The 25,990-nt window shown below is 43.7% G+C and overlaps 1 protein-coding gene across 5 annotated transcripts in view; it reads right to left on the bottom strand.

The window, feature by feature from the left end:
* Positions 1-76: 76 nt before the first annotated feature.
* Positions 77-25,990, bottom strand: part of ERBB4 (erb-b2 receptor tyrosine kinase 4) — a 671,761-nt gene continuing 645,847 nt past the window's right edge. For 3 of the 5 annotated variants that reach the window (XM_069782034.1, XM_069782035.1, XM_069782038.1), the window contains 3 exons: positions 13,068-13,115; positions 11,776-12,067; positions 77-9,139 (listed from right to left, as the gene is read on the bottom strand). In XM_069782034.1, coding sequence (XP_069638135.1) covers positions 8,703-9,139; positions 11,776-12,067; positions 13,068-13,115 — 777 coding nt within the window. In that variant the 3' untranslated portion in view covers positions 77-8,702. The remainder of the gene's footprint in view (positions 9,140-11,775; positions 12,068-13,067; positions 13,116-25,990) is intronic. The other 2 variants (XM_069782036.1, XM_069782037.1) reach the window with 1 other exon arrangement.

Consider the following 25,990-nt stretch of genomic DNA (forward strand, 5'->3'; position numbering starts at 1 on the left):
GCTGCTTACTGCCAGGACACGGGCAGTCCATGTTGCTGGAAGTGCTCAAGCCCTGGCAAGAAATTTCACATGTACACAGACTTTGTTTTGTATTTTATTGAATTTCATTTATATTAAATTAAAAATATATTTCTGACAGATTCATGTAACAAAAAGGCAGAACAGTTTTCAAATTGTTCAGCTGGGATGAGCGTGGGTTGATGCAAGGTGGGTCGCAGTCTACATTTGCCTTAACAAACAGATAAAGCTCTACCCAAGGACCATGAGGAGAAACTCGGGACTGCACACGGGGGGGGAAATATAACCACACGAGGAGAAGATCCACAGGTTTCTCCCCAGCCTCCAAACAAGACAAAAGGGGGGGGAAGGAAAAAAAGAAAAAGAAACCATGAAAAGAAGGGAAATTATGCTAAAAAATATGTACCTAATATTAACCCAGGTCAGTAAGTATTTTAACAGTGCGTAATCCTCGATAGCTAAAATATGAGAAACAAAAGGTTAAAGTAACATTACGCCACACACTATTGGCATACCCTACTGTGTAAGCAAGTGCAGAAACTCTGAACACACCACAATAGTGCTTAAAACACAGAATCACACAGAATGCCAAGAATGGTACTTCTAACCGAATCCAGAGGGTGGGAAGGGAGAGAGAAAGAAAAGGGGAGGAGCAGCTTAAATCACAAGCAAATTACCTATATACAAATCAACCCTAAGGACAATTATGTTCCAAATAATGGTGTTCACAAGGAAAATAAAAGCAACATTATCCTTATTTACAAATGCAACTAGCTGTGTCTTTAACAAGCTATAAAAATACTATTCACATTTTCAAAGTAACATACAGTAGTTTTTGTATTTTTTATTTTTGTTTCAGAAAGGCAGCTAACTCTGAATGCATCACTTCGCAAGAAATGAGTGTCTTCCCCAACACGCTGATGCTTCTCTTATTCTGACGGTACTCCGTAAGGCAGAAGTATTGTTGTGTTGTCTCTTTGCACTCTAAAAACACGGAGAATTGGCTAAAACCCAGACCCTCCCCATCTCTGCCCCTCACCCACCTCCCGGGATGTGGCTGGGACAGGCCAGCTGCAGCAAGCGGGGCCCAGGGAGGCAGCCGCCCCGCCATGCTGCAAGCCTCGCAGCAGCTCAGTGCTATCCCTGTGTCACCTCCCAGGTGGGGCTCGGCCTTTGGTTTCGAAGGGACGGTAATGTCATCCTCCTGACCTGAGAATCTGAGCCTTGTTGGAAAAGAAAAAGTCGATAGTTCAAGACTGCCAGGTCAGGAAATAATACATTTTGGGTATCATCTTGGTTTTCAGAAAGACTTCTTCTTCCCCTCAGTTTCCCCTCCCTACACTAGGGCTGCCACCTCTTTAGAAATTCCGGCTTATGATGTTGGGGAAATTGCAAAAACTGGGCAAAAAAAGGGGATTAAACCCACTGTGAGTATGTATCGAATGTACCAATTTCCAACATTAAAATGCTATAAAAAATGACAGCTTTTCTTTTTTTTTTGTGTTTTCATTGACCTGCATTTTCCTCTTAACACACCCCACTGTGAAATGACAAGTACCCAGCAACGACCTTCAAGTTGCCGTCTTCAAAGGAACAGTGGTTTAGTGCATTCAAAGTTAGCTACCCCTTAACACAGCTGCTCAGTTAATAATCGACCCATTTAACAGCAGTACCAGTTTATGCTACATATGTCATAGTACCTTACCTCAAAAGAACGGCATACATATCTACACTTACTTATAAAATACCATTCACAGTTTATTACTGTGGTTTATCCCAAAAGGGTTTAGTCTTCGGAGTGCTATGGACAATACAGTGTTTTCTCCCCGAGAGGGCTCAAAGGTTGGGCAGGGCGTGGGGATGGTGGCTCTGTGGGGACCAGACTGCTGGGAAGCAGCACTCATGGCGAGTGCATGGCAGTGACAGCCGACAGCTCGATGTACATGTGTGCTCTGCTCACACCCGAGCCCCGTCAGCGAGAGGGTGCTGTGCAGGATGCGCCTTTGCCCTGGTGGTTTCGTCCACAACATGCCTGGAGCACGATTTCATGGCTTTTTTTATTGGGGAGGGGAGAAGAACTGGGACATGATGAGTCACACTGCCCAACACCTTACAAACCTCCCTTTAAAACCCCTCTCTACCAAGGTCCACAAAGCTCTCTCTCTCAAAATTAAATAATAAAGCAGCTCTGACTCCTCTTGGTTCCCGATGGGGATAATGTCCTTAGGTTTCACCCCCCCACACACACCTTTTCCTGGCTTTGTCGGCACAGACCCCAGCTGGAGGATGCCTGGGGCAGAAGCACCTCTTCAGGCTGGCGCTGGTTAGGAGACGCGCTGGGCTGCAGTTCAGGCAAGTCCTACCGTCATCAGTCAGAGCTGGCCCCCCAAAAGGTGCTCTGCATCCTCCAAACCTACAGGCGGATCCTAGCTACCACTGCAGTACCCCTCACAGCAGCCTTACCTGTCAGTCATTTCCGCGACAGCAATGAGCCTACCAGTGTAACAACGTACTGATCCACACAATGGTACAGGAATATGACCTTATGCTAAAATAAAATTAAAACAAAGGTGGGGGCAAGTGATTTTTGGACATCTGAGAGTGGTGCTTCTAACCACAAAGCTTTATTTCTGTAACTTATTCTGAGTTTGAAAGCCCCATTCGTAACAGTGACCTTCGCCACCCCTCTAATGCTTAGCAAGAGCCAGAAAATAAAAAAGAGGGGGAATCTTGCAAACACAGCGATGCCACAGATTGTCCCTGGGGGACAATCGCAGCTCCTTGCATGTGATGGAGCATGAATGTTACAGCCAACCAACCCCGCCCCGCGCAGCCTTGGCTTTCTAAAAAAAATTTGAACCCAAACTCACAGATTTATGTAACAACAGACAAGCTCTTTTGTCAGCAGCAGAGGTCCACAATCCACGGGAAATGAGACTATTGCAAGTGAGAGAGCTAGAAATGCACAGGTACACAGCCTTCACCTAACTGCAAATCACAACACCTTTTGAAAAATAATTGCTTAAGGGAACGCGAGGCAATAATCTCCCCTTTGAGGTGCTCCTTAAGAACCAAAGAGGTGACTAACAACCGCCCGGCTATGATGGTTCATGCTAAAGCCTCTGTTCCACCAGTTGCCCTCAAGCTAAAGAGCCCTCAAAGCAGGTAAATACCTACCCAAGCTCAATAGTTCCAAATGTGATTGGGAATCAGGCTGGGAATCCCTGTAAGCCCCTTGTGCAAAGCAAGGGGAAAATCCATCCCGACAAGCGAGCGATGCCCCAGCTGCCAGTCCCCGGGGCATTTACGTTACTCCAATTCCTCCCTCCTAAAGGGTCAGCAGGCACAGGGTGTGAGTGTCCATGTGTGGGTGCTGCAGTGGCTGCTACCCTTTCCATAAAGAGATGCCTGCCCAGGGTGCGCAGAGCTCTGGGGGAAAGCAAGGCTGACCGGGACGCCTTCAGTTATCCCGGGGAATTACATGACCAACAGCCTAATTCTGACTTGTATCAAAGCCTCCTCATCTCCTGGGCGGTATAGAGGAGCACAAATAACCCCTTCACTCCTTTAGCTGCCACCATGACGCAGGACACCTACACAGACACCCCACCAGAAAGAAAAGATTTTTTTTCTTTAATATCCGAGTTTCCCATATAGGTCCATCCTCAGAAAAAAAACCAACCCCAAGCTACATTTCTAGGCTGACTTACCTCACAGCTGTACTCTTCACCTGTACTGCCCAGCTCTACCTATAGGTATGGAAAAGAATGGACCCACAGAGAGCCAAGGCCAAGTTGGTCTTTCAGAGCTGCCATTTTCTTTGCTTCTAGGCTGGGACTGGTGGTGGCTGAGGGTGAGGGGACATGCTCCCCTATAACTCCCGATCAAATCTTTAGTGGAAACCGGTATCAGATCGGTGGCATGTGTCCCCAGCACCACATCTGCACAAGTGCCCTTCGCAGGCAGCCTCTGGGCTTACCACTTGTGAGGCAGGAAGGGAAAGGTATTTCCCCACTAATCCAGGAAATAATTGGAATGAAGTCATTGCATACAATTCCTGCAGTCAAGAAATGCATTTCCTACCAAATAAGTGGTACAACCAGCATTAACGCAACCTTTTTTTGTACAAAGAAAAGGATTTCAGGGCTGAACTTAAGGTACCTGAAACAGACCCACATGGCAGCTCCTACTGCTGATACTCACTTGGATTTATTTCTATTGCTTGCTACCTGTGAGAGATGACCGGTTTGAAAGCAAGTTGTAAATACTCCGCTACAATCTGAGTGAACGGCCATGTAAGAATCCCTCCTGGCTATTTTGCAGAAAAAGAAAAATTTGAAAAGAGCTGAAGAAGGAAACTTAAAAGCAGTTGGTTTCAGTCAATTATGTTACAGCAAGTCAATCAGATCCAACATCCACATCTGTTTGAAATAACCCTCAGGTAGATAATAACATCTAAGACAAGTATCACTGAAAGAGATTACAAAAAAATAAGCTGTTGTTCTCTTTCATTTAGCGCGTTGCTTTGTGCCTTGGATGATGGCTGATACACGCCTGGATATCTGCTCTTGAAAAGTTAGTCACTGCTCTTCTGCCGCGCAGGTGACGATAAGGGAAAGGAAAACATTTACAAATAGGAGACTGCATTATAAAATCCATAAAAACTGACAGTGCTGTGTACAGATACCATTGTTGAACTAGAGAATTAATTACACCCAGACAAAATACTTCTGCTGGTGCTCTCACCTACTGCTTTGTGCTGACCAAACACCGTTTGTGTGTGGAAATACCTGCTTTTCCCCACCAAACCTGTAATTATTCATTAAAAAGCCTGACCCTTATCTTTCACAACATAATACAGTGGAATGTTTGCCATGATTTTGGCATGTACATTTGCCTGACTTCTTTCACCAAGCCAGCAGCTATACCCACTAAGGCAAATGTGTGACATAGGGCCATCCAGGTATTTCTGCTGATCTGATTAAAGCAGCCAAATGGTTCTGCTCTCAGTTTTGCTTTCTTTCTTTAACCATGGTTAAACTTTCTTTGGCAAAGAGACAAAAAAATCTGCCAAAGTAGCTCAGAGGCAGTACTCTTCCAGAGGAAAGGTGCAGATTTACGGGCTATGTTCAGAAGACTGCTATTCTTACTGCGGAAAAGGAAGCGGCTAACCAGATGCTCAGCACCACACAGGCCCTTTGCACTGCAACCAAGGTCAACTACTGGCACAGCAGGAAACGTAAGGGCCATTTTTGGCAATTGCAACTCAAACCAGAAGCCCAGGGGAAAACAAAAAAAAAGCCCACTTGTGAAGCTGCAGTCTGTTGAGTTTTCCATCATCAGGAATTACTGTGTTCATTAACCCTTTGTTTCCCCTCTGCTATTCAAGACACAGCTGGCATGGCGCAGCGCGGCCCAGCCTGGCTGTGTGTCAGAGCCCCGGTGTAAGCTAGCTTCCATTCTGGCCTTCATGCTGCCTCACTTCAAGGAACCTCTGCATTTCCACACTACTTAATACATTATATCACACCCACAGATAATAATTAAAATGAATAAATAATTCAAGTTTTGCAAGAAATAAAATGTTAAATTGTTAAAACCCACAACTATTTACATTTTGATTATTCAACGGGCTTGTTTCCAACACCAGTACTACTTAATTACCAGAGAAACAAACAGGCCTCACCTCCATTAGCAGCTACATCCCAGCACCATCCCACCTGGGTTTGGGGGTGTGCATGCTTCTGCCCCAGCAGCCTTTGAGTGTACCTCTTTGAATTCGAACACCTAAGTACATCCTAGTACACTAGAATTTTATTTTTCCTCCATTAGGCGTTACTCTGTTACAAGACTTGCGCAGGGACAAATCACCCCTTTCTTCACCTACCTCTGTAACCTGAGCTGCTTCTGCGCTCAAAGAGGACATCCACAATCCTGCGCTGGTCTTTGTCTCCAGGCAGCTTGGCAATTGCATCCCAACCTGGCAGACCCTTGCCCGTGCTTCAGAAAACACCCTGTGAGCACTACCGCTGGCAAACCTTCCCTGGAGGGGTGCCTCCAGGACCTCGTGCCACCCCTCTGCACCCTCAGCCCCGCCACCCCTCTGTGCCCCAGCCCCTCCCCAATGCCTGCCTCTGTCCCCTGCCAAGATCCTGAGGAGTTACAGGAGGGCACCAGGAAGAGGCGAGGCCTCTCAGGTGCATGATGCTTCTGTAACCATCTACCCCACTTCAGCGGTCTGCTGGTCATTTTGTTCTGCCACTACAAACCACCTTGGTACCGCTTGACTCAATGTCTCCTTTTAATAGCTTCAAATGTCTGTACTCGTTCTTGCTGTTTTCAGACTTTTCAGCTACGTACTCAGTTTACAGGTTTAATATCCACTCTGCAGCTGGTTCAAGCTGGCCTGAACACAGCTGACGCAGAAACAGGCTGTTGGCCGCACAAACCTTGACCTAATGATCATACACAATTTTTTTCGCACCTACAAGCATAACAACCAAGCCAGGTTTGAAATCTCTTCATACCTTTGTCAAGCTGACCCTCAGCCACCAAGATTTGGGTAACTATTGCTTGTTTCTTACTCCTTCCTCTGCTTCCCTACAATTAAAGGTGGCAAGCGGTTGAGATGGCAGGAATTTGGAGGAGCTTGATGCCATTTCCAGACCACTGGTTGTTGCTGGTTTTGTTGCCAGGTTAGGTCACCCCAAAGATCTCGCCTTTAATAGTACTGAAGCACATAAACTGAAATACTGTTGTCTCACCTAAGACTGCCATCCATCAGGTATTGTTTCTTCCCCTTTAAAGGCCTTGATAGATAGAGACATAGGCAGATCTTCAAAGATACTTAACAGTTCCTTAAGATTTTTGGTGGGAACTAGATACACAAATGCTTCTACACACATGGGCCTTGGCGTGTCAGGAGCAAGCCATCAGTGTCTCTGGCCCTTACGCCTCCCTTCCCAGCTCCATCTGCCTCAGGTTGCTAAAAACGTCCAGAACTCTGGCTGAAAGATATTACCAAAGAGGAGCAGGCCAGAGGGTTGGGGATGTCTACCTAAAAATTGAGGTTGATGAAAGCAAAACTAAGTGCAAGGAGACCGACTCATACTTATTTACATTTTTGATGGAGTCATGCATATTTTGACTTCTCAAACCTCATATGCACTGTCTTCTGTACCAGAGTAAATCCTCCCTTTAGAAGAAAGTATTCCGTACTGTGCTGCAAGCCAGAGCAAGACATTTGTCTCCTTGGATCCCTTTCAGGGCTTGCTCTGCTGTCCTTCACATGGCAGCAGTAAGAGCTGGTTGCTCTGTCACTGTATTCTCTGAAGCAGTCAATGCAATAGCCTCTCAGAACTGGTAGACATTGTTCCAAAGACTTGATTTGCTTCATTTTGGCATTTCCACAGTCATCCTTTACATATAATTCATTTTTTTAAAATTTAAAATTATTATTTTGTATTTTGCTGGTCACTTCCATATTGCTTCATTCAAAATCCAGAAAACAGTTCAAATGAAATTGGAGCTTAAGTGCAAACTAACTTTCCAGTGAATCGCTATGTGCATTTTCTCCAGTCCAGTGTCTGTCTTCCAGTTTAAAGGACCCTTCCCACCACCACCCCACATAACACCAGCAGACTTCATGACCCATAGCAAACTCTCCAGTTCTCCATCTTGTCCTCAGTGTTGCCTGACAGCATCCCCAACTCCCTTCATGATCACGAAGAAGAAAAAGAGGGAAGAATTTGTTTAGGTCTTTTTATGCATTTATAGTCACCAGGTATAAAACAGGAAAGCAAAGTTTTTGCATACAAATCTTGGTTTCTTGGCCTGTCTTTTAGCTTCAAAAAGAACATGTTGGAGGCATGGTTTTGTTACTCTCTTCTGAAAGGGTTTTTTGTGTTTAAAGTGTTTGTCATGTTGGCACATATACAAAACCAGTCATGTCACGTACCAGTTCTGAGCGGGAGTGTCTGTGGTTAGGAATTGGCACAAAATCATGGTGTGGCTCAGAAAAAGGGTTTAGCCATGTTTTAGAGTCACATCATCATTTCTTGGAAAGCCACGATGAAGATCTGAACAATTATGAAAAGCCAGGTTAGCCATTTTCAGTTGCTGGGATAGAAAGTGTTAGAGAAAGAAATTGGATTCTTAATCTCAATTACTATGCAATCACACATGATATAAAAATTGTCCATTTTTCCCCCTATGGAAACTGCGTTGAGATTTCCAGGAATGCTGTACAGACTCTCATTAGTTCCTGCTGAAAGAAACAGCCTCTCTGTGGCTTTCCCTACAGCGTCTGGGTTGAATCACTGAGAACTAGCTCAACAGCAGGCAACACTGCCACTGGCCTTTACTGGTACTGTCTGGCTTCTCTGACTGTCTGACCCTCTGGGTCTGTGGAAAGTGAGAAATGCCAGGTTGTACACTCCTTCTTTCAGTCTCTTTCCTTCCTTCCTTCCTTCCTTCCAGATTCCCAACCCAATCTGCAAACAACTCCAAGATATCCTTTCACTTAGAAATATAAAAAATGAGTGAACTGGCAAGAAGAGGAAGCTCATGGGAGAAAGGGAGGGAGGGGGGGAGGGAGGAAGGGGGTAGAGAGAGAAGGAGAGAGAGAGAGAAAGAGTGAGGCAGCTAGAAGGGGTTGCCTTTCCACTTCTGTAAGACCATGGTCACTACACCACTGTATTTCTGTGTCTGTAGGGCGGCGGGGGCAGCACAGTGCCAGGCTTCAGGGAGAACTCAGAGAGGTATTCAGGATTCTCTGCCACAATGGGCCGGATCCGTCCATTCTGTTTGTAAAAGTATTTTGTGCTGTACTCTTGCAGGTAGTCTGGGTGCTGGAGGGTGCTTCTTGGGGGCAGGCTGTGGTTCCAGTAGTCTGGGTTGTCAAAGGCCTTCTTGGCTTTCTCTGGCAAATTGTTCTTCAGGTACTCGGCATTTTCCAAGGTGTTTGCAAAAGTGTTGAGGTACAATGGCTCGTTCACGTACTCATCCTCTGCTTTGGGCTGCCCGTTCAGAGGGTTGTGATACTCTGGGTTGTCCACAGCTTGGAGATCTCCATTCTTTCGTCGGGAAACAAATGGATTCTCTTCCACCGGGTTTAGGTAATCTAAGGAAACACAAAAAATAAATCAGCAAAGAAAGGGAGTTATCCATCCATGTAGCAAGCACCATGTGTATGTTACTACCAGGCAGTACCAGAAGCAGTACTTGGACTTGTGCATCCTCCACCCCAGGCATTCCCTGAACTCCAGATGAGATCAGGTGCCAGCTATGTTGAATGCACACTTGCTAAAAGGGAAGAATTTACAACCTAAACAGACAATATGGGTTAAAATGAAGGGCCTGGAAGATGAAGTGACTCATCAAACACACTGGCAAACTAAACTACAGCTCTCGCGGAGCCATAGCCCATGTGCCTTGCGTGATCCTGGACTTCCTCTCGGTGTATGATCCAACACACCGAGTGACTTCTGCCTCTGCTGCTGACTCTCTGTGCAACCTTGGACATATCAGTCAAGCCCTCTGCTCTGCAGTCTTTCCATCCAGAACGCTCTATAGAAATCTTAGTTAAGCCTCTCTGCACAAAAACAATCCCCAAGGGCCAACTTCTAAGACAGCTTCATTTCTAACAGAACAATTTGCCTAATTAAAAACCTTCCATCCCTGAAGGACAAAGGGCCTCGAAGTATTATGAAAAAAATTATTCAAATGAGCCCTGGAAAGGGTACAAGAGAGCCTTACATCAGCTCCAAAACAGGACTTGGAGCAGGTTACAGTTGCTTCAAATCACTTTCTGTGGATTAACACCACAAAAAATTGTAGCTGAATTGCCGGAAGGTTTTAAGGCATATGGTGCTTGCATGGAAAGCTAGATGGGAGGTGGGGAGAGAAGAGAAACATAAAGACACTGGCTGTCCTACGTTGAAAATGCACGCTTAATAAGGTCTCTCCCATGGTCACACACAGCTGACTGAGCCATGGAACAATGAATTCATTGAGTGTCATGTCCTGCCTTGCTCTGTGTATAACAAGGTCTTGCTGCAAATGGAAAGCCAGTCAGCCTGGCCAGGAGGAAGGTCGCTGACACTGCAAGTGGGCTGCAAAGGGAATGGCTTGGAGGTGAGCCAGGGACAAGAGTGACTGGGGATGTGATGCCTTGCAGCAAGATATGTCAAAAACATCCAGTTCATTCAAGGCTGGAAATCATCAGATCAAACCTATTTCCACTATTAATTTTGCCTCTCATCTCACAGCCTAGAAGTTCCTTGCAAAACAGGGTCTCCAAGCCACCGCCATTAGTGAGGGATGATCTCTCAGCCTGCCTGTGCTGCACGGGGATGCTAACACAAGACCTCCATTTCCAGTGGCATGGATCTGGTCATGGGCTCTGGAGATACCTCCACACAGAGATCTGCCTGCAAGGAAACAGGTCTCTGCCTGTTGTAAGAGGGTGGCTATGGTCCTCACTTCAGCTCTGTTTTTTATCCAGGATGGGGCCAAAACAATTTAAATGCAAAAGTTCAAGACTTAGTGAGTACCTTTGAGCAGATAGCTAAAACTTCGCTGAATCTGAGGTGAAGAGGCCTCAGATCAGCAAAGGCATGTCTGCCTGTACCAAGAGCATAGTGGGAACACATTTTATTTTAGCGATGACAGCCAAGCAGTGCTTTGATATGAATCCCCCACCTGACAGCGTGCAGCATTGTGGCCACACTGTGACATCTCTGTGTCTCTGCCCAGTGAGACAGGAAGGAGGTGCTTTCTCCTGAGCCGCTACTACCGGATCCACAAGGGCTCAGGTAGCACCTGTGAAGTGTTAAGTTCCTGCAGAACTCTGAGGATCCCCAGGGTGAACCTGTCCGTGAACATATGAAGCAAACTCACAGCACCAAATCTCTTACTGCAAAGGTGGTTGCTGAAGTGCAGGGCCATGAGTGCACTCCCACAATTGCTACTGCTGTGGGTCAAGCCCCAGGGCTCCCTCCATTTCCACCATTTCCACAAAGGGTTAAGTGGCTTTCAAATTCTTAGGAAACACAGTAGTTACTTGGCATTTACATTTGCATTAATTAATTTCTTTAAAGCTAATGCAAAGGTTTGAAAACAAATTACTAATGACATATCCCCTTACATCTAAATGACTGCTGTCACTATTTAAAAAGGAAGAAACGCATGATGGCAAACTGGGAAGTGTAGCACTCTGAGCTGGCACAGATCTAGGCAAACTTCACCTTGCAGTGATGGTCTTTCTGAAGCACATCTTGTTCTTTCAATCCTAAAGTTCTCTTGGGTATAAAATGCCAACTGTGTTTACCGGTTCTGTGATACATTTGACATGACATTTACCAAGCACAATGCCATGAAGACAAAGAAGATCAATAAACAAAGCGAAGTGGAGACTACAGCTGGCCAAAGATAGATCCTTTTCTTGGAAATAACTGAAGATTTGTGTTTGGATAAGAAAGGGGTTTGGCTTTTTTTCCATTCCTCTCTCTTGTTATTTCCCAGAAAGAAAAGGGGGAATTACCAAACTTGACATATTGGCACATTTGAGCTTTTCTAAGTAGAAAATTAAGCAAAGAAAAACAAACCCCCATGCGAAGAAATATTAACCTAGTCAGAATGTTTCAGCCTTGCTGGGTTACTCCATAAAGTCATTTTGGGTGAAAACCTGCTGATGTAGAAGAAGGGAGAATGCAGTCAGACTAGACCAGGAGCTTCTCCAGAAAGGCAATTTTTTACCTGTTTTAGGTTTGTCTCGCATCGGCGTCATGTACCCATCCTCATCCAGCTCTCCCCGGACGACCCGCTCAGGTATGAAGACTGTGGGATCAGCACTGTACCTCTGGGTGCTGCTGTCCTCTTTTGCCAGGGTTGCCACTTGTTTTCGTATTGTGCCATTACAGCAAGTATCTTCAAAGATCTCTGCTGTGGCCCCTTGAGCAACTGGGGCTTCTGGTATTACACAGCCAGGAGCTCTGTATAGCATCGGCACTTCTGCAGCATAGCCACCATCTCGATACACAAACTGGTTCTGTTGAAGAAGAAAAGGCAGCATGAGAAAGGAGGCTCTGAAGGGAGAGAAGATTCAACAGCAAGTCATCTCTGTGGCTCCTGTGCCTTTCCTGCCACACTTGCTCAATGATGCATTTCACCAGGCAGATGAAGCCTTGTCCATCCTGCAGACTACTGCACTTCCAGCACTCTGGGACCAGCAGCAGCACAGACTCTGTTGTGGACCAGCAAAGCATCTGTCTGCCCAGTGGTGCTGACCCAGGTTCCCCTCCCAGGGAGGCATCATCGGTGCAGCAAGGGGAGCAGGGAAGCAGGCTGGCTGCTCAGGGCTGGAAATGGGGCAGAAAAACTTGTCTCCTACCTAGACATGTGGAGGTTGGATATACACAGCTGCAAGAGGCAAACATGGTATCTCCTCTTCTATTACTTTGGCAATCTCCCCTGATCTCTGAACAAAACCCTTAAACCTCATGTTAGGGAAATCCCCTTCTGGAAATGGGACTGGGGATAGAGGACAATATCCTCTCTGAACTCTGTTTATTCCTGGGGAATAAACACTTTTAGGGTGTCCTGCAGTGACAATCACGCAGTCACCCAAACACTATGTAATTCCATCAGGTAGTGCATTTCAGGCTGGTGAACTGTGTTCGTACTGATACCTCAACTCAATGGTTCAACCCAACCTACCATTTTGCTTGTCAGCAAGGGCGTGCAAGGAAATTTCAACATCATGACCTATAAATAGGAAGGAAAAATGTACAGATTCATCCAAGCCTGTTACCTAAATGCTTTTTCAAGAAAAGTTGGCAGTTGTCAGAATTTTGGGTGTGGGTCCATAGAGTTTGCACATGAATCCAGGCTGAGTGTAGAGATCTTGACTATTTGATTGCTTATATACACACTTCATTCACGACTGGCTTTTGGGCCATGTATGTAGGAAAAAGGGGGTTGAAACAGAAAATACATAGTGAAGGAAGGAGGAAAACCTAAAGGATGAAGGTTGAATGTGAAATACTTACTCCTGACATAGGGGTGTAGGCAGGAGGAGGGCTGTGTCCAATTTCACTCTAATAGGAAAGAAAAATGGAATGATGGATATGTAATAAGAGGTCACATGAATGAAACAAGTCCCATGAGCTGTATGAGCTAATGGGGAGAAACATGCACATCAGTTAGATTTCCTAACTGAATCCAAAATTCAAAGAATTCAATCATAGCAAATGTCCCACCAACATCAACAAGCTGTGTGCCTCACCAGTCTTAGGGAGGGCTACTGAGTTCCTCTTGCTGGGTAAGGACAAGTGTCGTGTTACACCTGCTGACAGCTGTATATCCTGCTAATGTCTTGTGTCTAATTTTTGGAAAGGCAGATTGTACAGAAAGAATGACAGATGGTACACTCAACTTCAGAGGAAATACAGGGCAGGAGAAGTGCAGAAAGCATCTAGCTCCAAACCAAAGCTTCCTTTCCCAGGGACAAAGCAGGGGAGGAATAACCAGGAGGGGAGGAGGGTGCAGGACTATCATTAGTCACAGCTAGCTTAAGCGTCACAGGAAGAACAGCCCCTAAGCTTTGGTAAACCCAGATAGCACAGCAGCTCCTAGATTTCAAGACTCCAGGAGTCCTGCTTTCAACATATACCACCCTTCTAATGTTACCTCTATATCACAGGCTAAAGGGTTTTACTGAGAAGTCTACAGTATCTATGCAGAGATCTTCATTTTTATATTGGAATATCCATGCAGAGATCTTAATTTTGATATTGGTTTCTCGAACCATCTTACACTGCCCTGTGGACCCTGAACTGCTGTAACATCACCAGCACAGTGGCTGCATTTATACCTATTACTCAACACTGGCCTGTTTTTCATAGAGGAAATGCTGATTTTTGGAGGAAAATAAAAATAAAACAAAGAACTCTTTATTTTTCATGTGTTTTTCTAGTGCCAAAGTGATATTTTTGAGACTACAAGATCAGTTCTTCATAATTACTTTGTTTCCTATTTTGTTTCAAAAACTTTAGCGTATTTCCCTTACCTCCCAGTTGGGGGAAAGAAAAAGTCAGGGTTTGAAAAAAGAAAGTCTAAACTTGAGATAAATTAGAAGGAAAAACCCACTGCCTCAGGAAAGAATTCTAACCACCCTGAGAACACTCTACTTTAGAAGACATCTTGTTCATCAAAATCTGTTTTAAAAACATATCCACACCAAGAAACATACCAAAATTAAAAGAAAAGACAACATGCATCCTCTCATAGTTAAGGATTGGATATACTACAGTCAATCTTTCCCTTTTAAACTTCTTGCCAAAACATCAGGATGGAGATGATGGTCACTGTCAAATATCTTACTTTATAAAGGAATGTTTTGTGTTTAAGCAAAATACCTGCACCAGGAAAAACCTTAAACCCAAACTTTTTTTAAATGCATGCTGTCATTCTGAAGGCCCTTTTCCAGTGATCAAAAATACACCCATTTCCTTCTGTTTGAAGTATCCCTGCAGCCACTTTGTTACTCAGATGTAGCACCTTGTGTTTGAGGTGTAAATGTGGTGATAGGCCATAGTTAGAGATACACTCTTCTCAATCCCCATGAAAATTCGTCTGTATTTAGCCAAGTTATGACCTAAAAAAGGCTCTGGGTTGCAAATTACAAAAGCGCAGGAAAACCTTTGTTAGCTGAATTGTCTATCTGCACCATCCATTAGGAAGGCTTGAGCAGGACTCTCTCTCTCTCGAGTTGTTTTTCCTCAGGGAAACTAGGTCCCAGAAGGAAATACAGGAGAGGCTCTATCCCACGGTCTCAGTGACCCCCCTGCCAGTGCCAGTGCCCAAGGGAGGAGGAGGAGGAAACAGCAGACTGAGCAGACTGCAGAGGAGTTGAGAGGTTTGCAAGGGAAGTGATGCTGGAGGAGCTGGCAGCAGGGATGGTCAGGAGCCAGGGCACGGTGGCTTGCAAAGGAATGGAGGGCAATGGCAAGTGAGAGAGACTGTGAGGTGCTGGGAGGGAAAAAGGGTTGGCATGTGACAGGAGGCTGAGTAGGAAGGGAGAGATGGTAGTAAGACCTAAACGTGACAGGGAGGAATGGGAGGCACAAGGACAAAAGATAGTCTGAAGCACCAAAACACCAGCTTCTCTAGAGGCTGGAGCCGAACTTGAATCTCCTCTGCTGTCAGTAAATTGCTCTTGAACCAAATGGCCAAATGCAGGCTTGGTTCAGCCAGTGCAGAGGAAACCGAGCAGCCACTGGTCCTCTCTTAGCACAAGTGGCAGAGCTCTGCTTTGTGTAGTCAGTTACAGGTGAGGGAGGAGGGACCAAGACACCACTGAAGTCTAGGCTAACTGTGACTGATTTCACTAAGCTTTTGCCAAAGAGCTCATTACGTTTGAAAAGTACAGCTTAAACTTAAGACCTAGGCTTAAGTTCCAGAAGAACAACAGCCAAGAAAAGTTCACAAGGAGGGAAGGAAGAATCAAAGTCAGCAGTTGCCTGGCTGAGATCATCACACTTGAGAGTGAAGATCGTAACAGAAGAGGAAACAGAAGACACTTTACCAGAGATTATGTTTTTTGATGGGAACAGACATCAATACACATCTGGTTACAGGCTGCGCAGCAAGCTTGTAACTTGGCAGTCTTCTGCAAAAGGTTTGTTTGGGACAATTGGGAAGATCCCTTTAAACAGGGAACACTGTGGGAACCAGAGACGCTCTGATTGCAGAGGTCAAATCCCTTCTGAAACCCCCCACCTTTCTTTTGTACCACAGATTTACAGTCCATTTGTAATGACACATGGGCAACGACAGGTTACAACCCAGAATGTTAGACAAATGGATAAAAATCATCTCCTGAGCCTGCCAGCTGCTACTTTGAAGTCCTACTGATGGCTACAGGATGTTGCACTGCAGGAGACTTAATCTGCCTTCTCCTTGCCCTCTGATATCATATTTACTTGAATTCAGGGAAGCTTTCTGTCTACTCCTAAGAGGTGGAGAAGGAAAGACCGAAGACAGGTAAGTAGTAAGCTGTGGTCTACTGAGGGTAGTGAGGAATTAGGCAAACTCATGATTACAGATAGGATCCAGAGAAGAACTACAAAGTGGTGACTAGAGAGAGTCAACTTAACAGTGAGGAATCTGAAGCTCTGCTGGGAATCGTCTACCTCCTTGTAAAGCTTCCCAGCTTCCTTGCCTCCCACCTGCAGGCTGCGAGACTCCGAAGAGGGGGGTTGTTTCTTTTGGTTTCCAAGGTGGCTACAGCACTCCAGACTGCACAAGAGTGCAAAGAGCTGTAGCAATACTGTATTAGTATTATGTGCAGGGTATTGGAGTTTGCTGCTGTCCACTTTTCACAGACACTAAACCAGTGACTGTAACCACTCCTTTTGTATTCAGTACTACACCATGCTATATCACACACCTTTAATTTACATCTTTCTATTTTCACAGAGGCACTCCCATAAATTTCAACTTGTGGTTCATCGATTCTGAATGAATAAAGGGAGAGCTGTCTTAAACTATTTTTAGTTCACAGCCCACAGTAATCTCTTGAAGATAACTTAGAAAATCAAGTCTTTTGTCAACGGGCTTGACTTCAGTACACAGGGCTACGCTCCTCTGCCAGTAAATGTTTAGCTGATTAGCAACTTAAAAAAATACTGTTCTAGGATGGCCACATTATCTATCCATGGGCATGCTTTGCTCCACCCTCATCACAAAAGGCTAAACCCACCATCCTATCTTTAGATCTTCTTGGCCGTGACTCTAACATTTAAATACATACTATGAAACTGTAACAACATAATAACAGGCCCTCTTAGAATAGCCCTGTCCCAAGATGTCAGGAGAGGATGGACTAGCATTAATGCATTTATTGCTATTTTTGCTGACAAGACCGTTCCCAGTCAGTGACCTGCCAACTAAGATCACAGAAACGGTATTTTCTTCATGTCTGCCCTTTAGCTCTGAACTAAACAAAGCTGTCTTGCAACACCATTAACACAGAACCTTACAGCTTGGCTCTTCTCCAAACCACTGGTGTCTGCACACTTTTTTAATTCTTTACTGTTTTTCCCCATGAATTAATACCCTGTGGCCCCTGTTCCAAAAAAAGGAGGCAAAGAAAACAGCTGTGGTGCCAATTAGTCAGGCTGAAAATGCGATATAATTGTTTAAATGACTTTAAATTGCCTGCTAATTGTCATCACTTTTTAGGCTTCCAAGATAACTACTGAAAGCCCCAGCCAACTCTTATTGGTCAGGACATGAATCACAGTGTGAGCAGAAAATACACTTGGACCTTACCAAGTAAAACTTAAATAGCTTGATCTGCCAATTTACTTTGTTGAATTTTTTTTGGTCATAGTTTTTGCATCTTAAATACTATCTTGAAAAAAAAAAGCTGATGTTCCTTTACTGAGAAAATCTAGATTTTTGGATTTCTGATCCTGAAATTCTGACCTAAACAATCAAGATCTCTAGCTTGTTGAGATGGACAGAAACTTCAGAGGCCAGTTGCTCAAAGACCTCACTACCTAAGTCTACTTAAAAAGTCTCAACTCGCATACTAAAAAAAAGAAAAGATGAATCAATAATCACCCCTTTTTGATAGTGTAATATGCATTATAGCCAATAGCTCTGGAGTGCACACATCCATTGCCATTTAAAGTCTAAGCATCCTCCAGAAAGAGCCTAGCCTTTTTAACTGCCCATGAGCAGCCCTAACTAGAAATGCCCAAGATTTTGTTCTTTATATCACATGATTGAATTTTAGGCACAAACATGACATCAGAGAGAAAAGTTAAAAAACAAGCAAATGTCCTCTAAAGCCTTTAGAGGCCCTTTGGTATTAAATACCAGTGACATATCAGCTATTACAACTGCTAACATTTGTGTAAAATGAGCCTTGATAAAAGAGAGGTAAATAACACTTTTCTGAATATTGGCTTGTGTTATTGCTTTCTATTCATTAATTTCACTCTCCAATTCCTTGCTTCTAAAATCTCCCAAAGGTAAATATCTCCTTTATAGCAGGGACGTAATATTTTCTGGCTGCATGTTAAACTGTAATGAAATCAAAGCCTTGTTGGGTCCTGCCGCTCATATTTATATAGTTATGTGAATATGCCTGACTTGTCTTTTTTCATTTGCGTCTAGTGTCATGCTGAGAGTATGGCACCCAGAGCTGTGTTCATCCCCCTGCCTGTGCTACAGCTCATCCCACACCAGCCCTACAGTGACCACAGCTGCCTTCAAAGCTGCACCCACAGTAGATCTCAGGTGGAAGAAATGCTGAAGGTACTCAGTGATGTGATGCTGCTGTGGGACTATGGGTGGTACAGGACTATCACCGAACAGAAAATAAATAAAACTATGTATTTTACAGCATGATCTGGTACCCCCATGCTTTGCTTGCTAGCAGAGCCTCCCAAAAGCACCCTCACTGCTGGAGATCTGGTTTTCCTTGTCACCCACTGAGACGTGCACACACATTTGATAGAGTTGCACAATTATTACTGTTTCTTGTTCTCAAGCAGCCTGCTAAGCTCATGGGACTGAAAGATTTTTCTTTACTAAAGGCAAGGCTCTGCCAACATCAATGTACGTACACACAGGTCTGAACCCACTCGGATACTGCTCCCATCCACAGGAAAACCCAGCTCCCTTTCTCTCTCCTTCTGCTCTCGTATGCAGAAAGCACCAAACCATAAAGCAGGAGTAAAACACTCCCACCTTCTCATTGGGATGCTCCTCAAACATCCTGTTCAGGGGCTCATGGTCTGTGCTTCAGACAACTCAGTGATTATCTGTTTTGATCGAGCTCTGCAACACTTCTTTGTACCAGTTCAGTCTTGGGCCGTGTGCCCCCAGAAATAACTCACTTTCCCCTAGAAACTGTTTACCTGATTTGAAACCAAGTCAGTTTCTAGGCTTGAGTCACCAAACCACAGCCTCCTAACATACCAGGCTGAGCAGATCTTGCTGCAAGCACCAAGATTTCAGCAGTTCTCTAGGAAGAGGGACAGCTGATTTATGCAAGTGGATCTGAACAATACGTTTGGGATGCTCTGGTGGGGCTGCAGGAAAAGCACACAACACAGAGCTGTCCCACCGGCCCCAAGCAAACTCCAGCTACATTTCAAGGGAGTAGCCTGGTATTTACAACTGATCTGAACTGAAATTCAGATAGGAAAGACCACTCCAGGAGAGCAACCACCTCTGTTCAGGAGCAGTCCTGCTTCCCTCTGACCACACAGCTAACAGCTTACTCTGCCCTGCTTCAGAGAGCCCACAGCAAACATGTCTGAGACAAAAACCAAAGGAAAGAAAAAACACGTACCACGAAATTGCTGTATAAGGTTAAACAGAAATTAAATGCTGTTTGTATAGTAATAGCTAGAAGGCTTTGCAAACCTCTGGAGATTTCTGGTCCTAGCCCCTGCTCAGAGCAGGGCCATATATAAAAAGAAAGGATTAGACACCCCCCTGGCCATTAAAGTTAAAGCCTATCCCTACAGCTCGCAGCACCTGACACAAGCCTGGCATTCCTCATGCTCTCTCTTCTGTTCAGCCTGGGCTCCCCACCCTAATTAAGAAAACTCCATTCCTCACTGGGCACTTTCCTCTAGGACTATGAAGAAAAGTTCCAATTACTGTCACTGCCAAGTGTCATGGCTTGGCACTAGGTACAGGTCATTGCTGGCACCCTGCATCATTTCAGCACGCAGAAAAACAATCACAGCATTACTGGAGATGTACATCCTCTGAAACTGGTTTGGGATATGTGTGTCTGTGTGTCTCTTACCTCACCTATTTCAGGCACACAAACAGCAGTGTAGCCCGCCCGAGTCAATGTAGCAAGACAGGACATGCATTTTTCCAGTGAGGGGAAATGGGAGCCTATTATTCAACAACAAAAATAAAAGGGAGGAATAATATACACAGGTTGTGGACAGTAGCTATGCAACAAATTACAGTGCCCTTAGTTCAATGGCTATGAAGTTCCATTGGGGATCAATGAATCTTTATTGGAAATGATGACGTCCCAGTCCCTTTTCCAGCATTACCCTTTCTCAGAATGTGTGTAAACATTTTAACTTGAATGTTGATACGCAAGTATAGAAAAGAATGCACTATCCTGTGTTAGCTAAAGTGTTTGCTCCAGTCTCTGATGACTGCTTCTTCCACAATAAAGAAACAAAACATCCAGTTTAGATCAGTGTGGGGTGGGGGAATAGAAGAAACAAGGAATAAGTTTTTCTGCACCTAAGTTTTTTCTGGTTGCTGTTTGTCAGAAGAGAGGTAAGACTTTCAGGCAGCCTGAGCTCTAACTCAGTTCACATAGGCTGCCTGTATCATCTGGATGTGCCAGATCACGTCCTGGCAATATGGTGGGTTTAAGACATCCCTGAACTTGTTCAAAATCAGTATGGATGTTTCACTAGTGACCTGGGTTCAGGTCAGTACTGACTGACTTTGTAGCTTCGGATGAGTCATTTAAACTTTCTCTTGCACAATTTTCTCTCCTAACAGCTGTCTGCTTTCAGACTTACAAACTCTTTTAGAGCAGTCCATATGCAGTGGGATACCCAAATCTGAATACAGCCTTCTCGGAGTAGTTTAGTCTGGACTGTGAACAGTAAATGCATGCATCACAAACAAAGCATGCCTAACAATCTTGGTATAGTGGTATAGAAAATGACATACCTAAATATTGCACAGAATAGTTCCTCTGCTGTTACTAGAAAATACCAGACATACACCATATATTTTCAGTCTAACACTTCACCAAGTAGAGGAGTCAAAGATTACAAAACCACCAATGAAAATAACCTGTTAAAGAGATGCATGATGTGGCCACAAAACTCAGTATCCAGGCACACTGACAGGGAAACATAGGTGAAATGCTTTTCCATAGACCCATCTCCTATACCTGTGCTGGGAATAGAAGCATTCTCCTGCTGTATGGCATCAAAAACGCTCCCTGGAAACTCCCCTGTCCTCCAGACCTCGGAAACGTTTGTCCTTCCAACTTCAGAACAGCTGGCAAACAGACTTCAGCATGACACAAGAATGAAGATGCACGAATTCCTTTTCCCTACTATTTTTTGTATTAACATATCGTGAGAGTCAAACAGACAGGAGAGCAGGAAGAGAGACAGCTTGCATGTGTCTATCTTTCCTTTTCAATCTCTTTTACTCCCATATCCTTCCTGTCACCCATGACTAGCTTTCTGTCACTCCTTTTTAATATACTCTCCAAGATGTTTTACAGTAAATGGCACCTTCTGGGCCAATTCCCCACAGTTTGGAAGAGACAACATACCATTTCCTACCTACTCTAGCAATTCCCTGTGGGACAGAAGGGTCAAGGTGCTGCTCCTGCTCATATGCTGTAGCATCTGTCCAAAACACAGGAGCAGCAGCAACTTTTCTGTACAAACCTCAGGCTTCAAATCCCAAAACAGGGAAAGGATGGGGAATGGGACCAAAACCACAACACAGTCATGATTTGTGATTGCGACATTGCAGGGAAAAAAAAAAAAAAAGGCACAAAAGAAAGTTGATGAGCAATACTTGGAGGAGCAGCTCCCTCCTATGCTGCACACTGCATTGCCATCTTCCCCAGTCTGTTTTATACAGTAATCAAAGGATATTCTGAGCCTCTCAAAATGCCATCAACCCTCATTGAGAATGAAATAGAGCACATCTCCACTGAAGCCTTTACAGCAGTAATCATTACAGCATGCTGGCCTGAACAGGGAGCTCTTCCAGACAAAGACAGGTTTTAAAAATAAAATAAAAAATCCTTCCTAAAATCTGAATAGAAACTTGATGATAATCTCCCAATTTTATTATGCAAGGGGGAAAAGAAACCCATAATTGTGCACTCTTGGTCTCTTATGGCAAAGAATAGGCTTCTTGATGAAATGCTGAGTTGATTTAGAGCAGGGCTGAGGTTCTGGTGGCAATAATACACTAAAAGAAATAACCATCCAGCTGATTTGGATAAAATAATCATTTTTTAACATTCTAAATCTAAACTTCATCTGTGCCTCCTCCCACTTCTCCCCACCACATTTTTTGGAGAGTCTTTTTATAGCTTTGAGAAATTTTTTCCCCTCCCCTGCCGCAGCATTTAACATGAAAGACAGACTCCTTGCTCTGGCTAACAAAGGGCATTTTAGGCTGTGCTGGCATTTATCCCCATTCCATGTATGTTTAGAAAGTGCAGTATTTGGCACAGCATGCTCCAGAGTCCTCCAGCCACCTTACACTTGAAGCATTATCACACGAGTCCCACTGCTGTCGGACGCTGTGGACAGTACTTTCCGGCTCGTGAGCCCCAACCGTCACAGGCAGACAGGTGTTTAAACGACAACTCTTTGGAGGCCTGCCAGGTGCATTTCCAAATCATGGCCCCTTGTATTTTCAGGTGCTTTTATAATTTTAAGAAAATAAAAAATATGATTTCTCAGAAATGGGTATTTTTCACTAACAATTTCTGCTTCAAATCTAGTCACTGAAGGAAAATTTTCTCCCAGCTCTCATAATTATTTCCTGACTCTCAGTCCACTTTTCCATCTACTGAATTATGTAGACTTGTTTAGCTTGCTGTTTTCCAAGAATGCCTCATCAGTGCAGTGTAGAAATATTTATTACTTACTCTCTTTACATCTATTGACTTTTTTTCTTTTCATGAGAGAAGAGAAAATGGATCAGCTGTGAGCTCTCTTGATTGTTAACACAGCCAGCAGCTATTCATGGATTAAGCAGATGCTGCCTGATTTTAAAGCAGTTTATATTAAAGCTCAATAAATTTACATGTCATGCATCAAGGTTTGAAGCAATATACAGCTACAGTCTCTTCCACTGATTCCACTGAGCGTGAACTTGCAGGTCTCACCAGGAAGCACTGTGAGGTGGTGATTTGTTATTAAATATGTATTAAATTTGTTGAAACCAAAATGCCATCCAACACTTTTGGGAAGTCTGACTGTAAATCTATATGCCTGAATTCAGGAGACTGAACGTGACAGAAAACAGCTAACATTAAAACCCTCCTGTTTTAAAGCACTTGACCTGCAAAACCATGAGGCAATTTGACTAGTTGGCCCTGATAATCTATTCAGGCTGAGAAGGGCTTATTCCTTGAGAAATATCACTGATTTCAGCTGGCCTGGTTGCAAAGCAAGAAACTAATTGCCACAAAGCACTTTCAAAGAATTCTTTGTGAAGAGTCCAGCATCATCTATTCTGTTTGAGTCCTCCATATGAATTTTCTTCCTTTCTCCTCTGGCAAATTTAGCACATTTTAAAAAGGTATTTAAATACTCATATTCTAAATATACATATTTTGTGAGCAGCTTTCCTTTTTCATGTAAATTATTAAGACTGAAATAATTTTCCATCTAATGTATTTTACAGGGTATTTTTGCATGTTTATTCTTACTACTTCATTCACCCTGAGCAATGAAATTAGGCTGACTAATATCAGCCTGCATTCAACTCCTGCTTTTCATGGACAAAGATGGCCTTCTGCTATCTACATTTCCAACAAAGACTAGAAGTAGACACAGAAGAATTTCCCAGAAGAAAGAAGTTACAGTAGGTGAAGTATTTGTGGGAGTCAACTAGACACCAACAAAACACTAACAGCTACTGAGAACTGCTTAATGTAGAAGTCAGAGCAGAACAGGAGCCTCCTACCACCAGGATGTCATTAAAAATAGGGAAGCAGAAAATGGGAATTTGAGATCTTGAAAGAGAGCTTGGTGGGACTTCCAGAAGTACCCTAAAGGTTTGATGGCAGCAACTGCGGTATCTGGTACACTGTTGCCTAGACTCTACTAGGAAAGTACACAAAATGTAGTATTTAATGAAAGACATATAGAATGGATTCATACAAACTTTCCTAACTAATAAAGCAGTTTTTCAAGAAGCAAGAGAGCTAATATAGAGTTAGTATCAGTGTAATCTTCTGAAATGTTATGAAACACTTTGATACAATGTCTAGTTAGTTTACAAGTTCATCTGTTCTGGCATTAGAGATTCCACTGCAACACTTACATGAGGAAGTTACAGAGTCTAGTAGAAAGGCAAAAAAATGACTATTTTTCCAGAAAGTTTTTGATCACCTTTTAAGGAGAAGGATTTGAAGAAATGGGAGAGAAATCAATAAAAAAGTCCACAACCTGACAGACTGCAGTAATAAGCATCAAATTTAAGAAAAGATTTGGTCATATTATTTTTGGGAAGATACTGCAGAAGCAAAGGGGTGGCAAACACCACAAACCAACCTAATAAAAAGAAGACATCAGCATTGTCCTTCTTTAACAACAAATACGTACAAATGGTATTATCCTACTCAGCCCCTTAAGCAGAAGAGATTTCTGATAACTGGCAGCTCCTTAATCTAGCACAAAAAGGGGTGCATGGCAGGCAGTAATAGGATCCAAACCCTGCTAAAGAGTCAACATTAACTGCCCAGTGAGACTTTTCTACACTGTGATGTATTTTACACCCCGCCTGATACAATCAAGACAATCTTTCTAAAAGACAAACTCCACCTCAAAAAGAATTTCTGCACTTCATCCAGAAATTAAGAGACAAGAGACTCTGGCCTATGTTATGCCAGAAGGTTAGACAAAATGCTTGCAATGGCCCCATCTAACCTTGATATCTCTTCACACAAATCATCTATTGACTTTAGGATGAAGCAGTTTTACTGTCATAAGCCCCACATGGCTAGGACACACCTGGAGAAGTAACTTAGCTTGAGAGCTTGGGCAGGAACAATTAACTGCCTTTTCTTACAGAAAAAGAAATGGGAACCAGGAAGGCATTGACTGCTACTAAAGCCCTGGGGACAAGGAGAATCATAGACAAATCACAACTCCCTCCTGCCACCTTCTTTGTCAAGAGGAAAGGATGCTATAACCAACTGCTAGCTCCCTCCACCTGCACTGACAGTACCTCTCATACTAGCTCAGCTGTGCTGACACACTGGGAAGTGCCCCTCCAAATTCTGACTGCTCTCCAAAATCCTTCCTTCCAGCCGTAACTGAAGACAGCAGTGCTTACAGTCCCCCACCTTCCAAGTCTGCTGTATTTCAGTATGTAAAGGAGGTCATATTAGACTTCAGGTCTGATCTTCTAACACTGGAGCACTAGAGGTGCCTAAGAAATTCAGCCCTGTTACTTAGAACTCTAATAAAAGTCACTTAATTCTGGTAGCAGTCCCACTGGGTGAATAGTCCCTATTGTTCATGATAAGCTTTGGAAGGAAAGATGCCATACGCCATACTGATGTGAAACACATCAGAAAATCACTAACAACCAACTCCTTTGTAATCTTGTGATTTGAAAATGGCTACCTTTCAAATTTAGAAACCAGAACAAATTAATCATAAAGATAGCTTCTTGCCTGGTTTCACTCTGTAATAATCCTTTTATGTGCAGACATTTACACATGTTCAGCCATGAAACACTACCAGACCTAATGCCACACCAAGACTGTTGCAATGGCATACCAGACACTACTCAGGGAATTGAAAACTGGCTTTTGGCATACCAGAGTCTGCTTTAGCCAAGCAGAATAGTGTCCCTGGATGTATGACTTAGACATCTCTGAAAAAAATAGCTTGATATTTAATTGCAGGGTTGGCAGGTGCTTCCATGATATATAGCATATGGAATAAAATTACAGGGACAGTATCAGCAAGTAACAAACAATATAGACAGTTTTCAGCAGGAATTAGCCAAGGATTTAGAGCAAAAAGCATCATGGGGTACACGGAGTGCTTTCTGTGTTAGTATTATCTCTGTGCACACAGGACAGTACTCATTACAAATACCTGATTGAATCATCTAATGGCTGTGAATGTAGGACATTCGAGCACTAGCTGGAGTCCTGTGCTCATGAAAACACTGCCGAGGATTC

The sequence above is a fragment of the Haliaeetus albicilla genome, chromosome 4 (assembly GCF_947461875.1).
Source record: "Haliaeetus albicilla chromosome 4, bHalAlb1.1, whole genome shotgun sequence".
NCBI classification, from domain to species: domain Eukaryota; kingdom Metazoa; phylum Chordata; class Aves; order Accipitriformes; family Accipitridae; genus Haliaeetus; species Haliaeetus albicilla.